The sequence below is a fragment of the Frankliniella occidentalis genome, unplaced genomic scaffold (assembly GCF_000697945.3).
Source record: "Frankliniella occidentalis isolate FOCC.00 unplaced genomic scaffold, Focc_3.1 Scaffold163, whole genome shotgun sequence".
In the NCBI taxonomy this organism is placed as follows: domain Eukaryota; kingdom Metazoa; phylum Arthropoda; class Insecta; order Thysanoptera; family Thripidae; genus Frankliniella; species Frankliniella occidentalis.
Genome location: NW_026267289.1, coordinates 634,320 through 638,978, shown reverse-complemented (window position 1 = coordinate 638,978; position 4,659 = coordinate 634,320). Strand labels below are relative to the sequence as shown.

The following is a 4,659-nucleotide window of genomic DNA, read 5'->3' as shown; positions in this document are numbered from 1 at the left end:
GCAAGTTGGGGGACACAAAGAGCGGGGCACGGCCCGGCCCCGCGCCGACCCGCCCGGCCGCACCGGCCGCCCTCTGCCCCTGCTGTTGACAAATCGAGCGGGTTCAGTAAAATGGGACATCGTTGGGTCGGGACGCTCGGGCGGAGACAAATAGGTGAGGACAGGCGGCGACTCCACACCCCCCTCCTCCCCCCCTCCCGCTGGCGCGCCTATGCAGTTGTGCGGAGGAGTAACAACGCATGGAAGGCTGCGAGGCGCAAACAAACTGGAGCAATACGCGCCAAGAGTTTCATCATATTAAAAACCATCCGTAATAACCTTCAAAAGGCGCGCGATTTGAACGTCTCCATTGCGCCGAGGATGGCGCTCTTTATGTTCTGGCGCCTTTATACTCTCAATTCTTTCTAAATGAAATATAGTGAAAACAAGCACTCCGATCTTTGGAATGCTTCCAGAGCGTTTGTGCTGGCCGGCGCTCGTTGTGGGTTGGGGTCAATGTGGGCATAAATATGAAAGCAGCAGTACCATATCACGCTTATACGTGCGAGGGGAGGTTTTGAAGTAATTGTAACGTCACACCAAAGTGAGGGTCAAACGGCAACAAACTGGGATGGTAGAAGCCCATCGTGGTCGAAGCCACGGCTCCAGATGCTGGGCGCGCGCGGTGCACTGCTTACAGAGCCTGCGAGGCTCTATTTAGGCCGCTTGAGGCGCGTACGGCTAAAAGCCTACAATGTCGTTATTCTGCGAGTTACGTAGAAAATTGACGCTTCCTAGTAACATAGAAATTGATTTGCAGTGTGACGGATCTTCGAAGTAATGAACCAATCACTTTGCAAAGCTCTTTGGTGCCAGCCAAGTGCCATAGCCTAGGAAGCACTGCTTTTCGAATTGCGAACCAATGCGCTTAGTCATCACAAGGCATTCATTCTCCTCATCGGTCGACGAAGCAGTAATATTTCATTTAGCTTTTAACTGTGCGGGACGTGGGGCCCTTCTGCCCGGGCCGCCGGGTCGGCTGGGGGGTAGGCTCGCCTAGGCTCGGCCTTTGCACAACCGTGTGCCCGTGCAGAATACCACTCGGGCGCTCGCCCTCTGCGCCCTCAGGCGTTGCGCATGCGCATGCTGGCCGCGGGACTCAGGATGGATCGCCCTTAAAGTACGTCCGGTTTTCCTCCGATTCATTCGACAAATTACGCGAGCCCAGCGCCTGCGAGACTCGGGGTAGGCCAGCCCACAATACACGCATGCACTGCAGGCAAGATATTGCCTACCTACCAGGCGCTATGCTAGCTTTTCGCTGGCAGAGGCTGAACCTTATGTCAGGTACGTCACGGCAGGACATTCAAATCTAGGATCGGACGCACCGGCATCGCGGGGGTAGAGAAAGTGGGGAGGGGTGGGGTCAACGTGGCTGGTCCGGGCTGCTGCTATCGAGAGCAGAGCGAAAGGGAATCCTCCGGGGAAGGAGGGAACCAGGGCGGTGCGGGGCGCCCGCGCGTCCAGCTTTGAGGAGTGCGCGTCGCAGTGTGCGTGTGTGTGTGTGTGTGTGTGTGTGTGTGCACGCGCGTGTGTGTGCTGGAGCCCCGTGTCCGGCGCTGCCGGGCGCTGCCGCGCACAAAGCATATATAAACGCATAGTCTCCTCTGTCCAGCATCAGTCCTCTCCAAGGCTTCAATCAGTTCTCTTGTTCTTTAGAACCAAATCTCCTCTCCCAGCCAACATGAAGGTCCTGGTAAGTGCCATCTCGGTCGGCACCTCCCCTGTGGGATGTGTGCGGGACCAACCGCATCCGCGGCAACCTGGCCAGGGAGAGAAGCGTGATCGCTCTCCACGACGGGGAGCATAGGCTATAGCCTCGGCCCTGTTAGAGCGTCTGGCCATGCTGGCAGAACTTTTGCGAACGTTCCACCCCAGGGGCTCTTTACTACAAATTCAAGCGTACACTATAATTTTAAGTTTTTTTCTGAATTTGAGATTTTTTTTCTGATTTTTAAATTCGGTTTTCCTTGTATTTTTCTAATTTTTGGATGGTGGTCACTGATATTTTTGAGTGAAGTACCCCTCGTTTCTATTTCTTCTTGTGGTTAGATTAGGACGGTACGGCTCGATGCTCACCTTGGCGTTTGCATTGCAGGTTGCCATCCTCCTCGTCGCCGTGGTCGCCCCCGCTCTGTCGGCCCCCGCCCCCGAGCCGGCCCCCAAGCCCAGCGGTGGCTTGGTGCTGCTCAACGGCGGCGTCGTCCCCGCCTCCACCCTGGTGGTCGGCCCCGGCGGCGGCGTCGTCAGCACCTCTGGACTCGTGAGCACCTCTGGACTCGTGCCCCTCTCCTCCCTGAGCCTGGCCGGCCACCCCACCCTCCTCTCCAACGGCCAGGTCCTGCTGGTCTAAGCCTAGCAGCTCCCCCATCGCCTCCAGCAGTCGTCCGCCGGCGCTATTTCAATGGCTCCAGTGATACGGTCACCGGTTGGTGAGCTGGTGAGCATCTCTGATGGAAGTTGCAAACATCTCGGTCCAAAGATGATGTCACTGCCTCCGTGACAAAGCACGATGTCACACCACTTTCGTACCTTGTTTGATTCTGTGTCTTTTTTTCTAAAAAAAAGAGTAATCAAATAACTCATTGCATCCGAAAAGAAAAAAATAAATATGATTCTTTTGGAAAATCTGTGTTTTTTTCTGTAGTTTGTGTGGGGCGTGTGTGAGACAAGCCGCGGATGGATAGTGTCAGCGTGTGCGTGACTACTATAGGGACAGATATTCGTTGAGTCTAAATAATACACTGAACAAGTTAAAAACGAGTTCAGAAAATGCAAGCTCTCATAGCGCCTGATGGCTAGGCAACATCTTGTTTGCCGTGCATACGTGTATTGCGGGCTGGCCTACCCCAAGTCTCGCAGGCGCCGAGGATCGTGAAATGAAAATGCGCCGCTCAATTACACGGCACCGATAACAATACTTGCTCAACAACACAAAGTAGATGTGGTGTCGGTAAGGAACGAGTAAAACACGACATAAATGATGATTGAGTTTTTGAGCGTTGATTGCACCATGCGTTGGCCAAGGGATGGCCCGGTCGTCTCATCGATTGTTACTCAAATTCAAGTTGATCATGAGATACCACATTATAGGCAGCGAGGGTGTAAGTGTCTAACTGCGCATGACATGCAGTCAGCTCACTTCCAAGAGCTAGGTCCTCCTCCTCCCATTAAGCCGTCGAGCAGTGCAATAAAAAGAGATAATGGCGCTAGGCTCAGTTTCCGCTACAACTTATAGTCTTGCAATAAGCGTTAGCGTCCGCCCATGAGGCATGACAAGCGCAGCGCGACTGTAGAGTTTCCATGCAGTGCGAGGAGGATTAGGCCGTCGGCTGTCCGGCAGGTGCCGGGTCGGGCGCGAGCGGGGCAGACAAACCATACCAACTTTCATGTCCGCTTCCTCGCCTCTTTGTCGCGTTTCCCGATTTGACATCAAGAGGGCAATTTTGACATAATTTCAACATCATTTTTTGACCTAAAATATATCAAATTGAGGCCAATATGAGGTCAAATGACTGCCTTGATGTCGAAAATGGCATCCATTTGATATTTTATTTCTTTCTACTGGGATAACAGATCCATGCATGTTTATCGGTTGTCTGGTATTTCTCTTAGGTGACAATCTTTGTACGGCACTGGACAAGATTCATGACAGAGTGCTCAGTGCTTTGGGAACGTTCAAGTTGGTTTTCGAGCCACTACTCGTGAAGCATTGTGTGCATTACAGGCGAAGAATGACGACCCACGTCCAAGTGCCTTTTTTATTCCATCCAAGCTGTACCATACTCAACAAGAACAAGTCCCGACTACCAGCCGTGGCCGAGGCTAAGACCGTGGCCGAGGCCAAGACCATCGACGGTCACCAGGCCGGGGCCGGCGACGACCGTCCTCTGGAGCAGGGGGGCGGTGACAATGGGGGAGGCGGCCAGAACGGGGGCGTGCAGAGCGGGGGCGGCCACCACGACGGCGGGAGACGGGTGGGTCTGCACCAGGCTGGTGCGGCTCACGGTGGTGGGGCCGGCCAGGACCACTCCGCCGAGGTGGCTTCCCCACATAGTGCCCGCTCTACATTTTCGGAAACGGCAAATTTGTGTCAAGCGATGCCACTTGGCAGGGGGGTACTTATGGACAAAATAAAGGATTTGGCCCGAAGAGGCATTCAAAATTTCCCTTAGGACAGATTTTATAAGCGTTCGAATTTCCCATTGCGCCTTACGGGAGGTCCGGGTAGGCAACCCGCTGCACAAACCCCGCGTTTTCGCCGCTTTTTGTTATTCCTCTGTTGTTTTGACCAACTTCCAGACCGAATTTTTGAGTTCTGTCTTTTGCATTGTGTTCCGTACGAGTACGCGGTCTTTTTGAGCTTTCGAACACCTCGGAAAGTTACTGGCAACGCTCAGGAGAAAGGGTTAAAGGTGAAAGTTAGGTCTCGCAGTGTACAGTGTGTTCAAGCGGCCTAACCACCCTGTTCACCGATGAAATTTCACGTGTCGACCATTGTTTCGCGTAGTAAAAAGCATGAGGAACACGCTCAAACAAAAATAAAGCAACTTTTTTCGTGAGAAATGCCTTAAAATGGCGATTACTTGTGAGCGTGCGCGGCCCCGCCCCACCCGCCCG

The 4,659-nt window shown here is 53.5% G+C and overlaps 1 protein-coding gene across 1 annotated transcript in view; it reads right to left on the bottom strand.

Moving 5' to 3' along the window:
• Nucleotides 1-3,786: 3,786 nt before the first annotated feature.
• The window catches only part of LOC113207688 (cuticle protein 63-like), a 3,854-nt gene continuing 2,981 nt past the window's right edge, over nt 3,787-4,659 (bottom strand). The window contains exon 3 of the mRNA XM_052271482.1: nt 3,787-4,093. Coding sequence (XP_052127442.1) covers nt 3,846-4,093 — 248 coding nt within the window. The 3' untranslated portion in view covers nt 3,787-3,845. The remainder of the gene's footprint in view (nt 4,094-4,659) is intronic.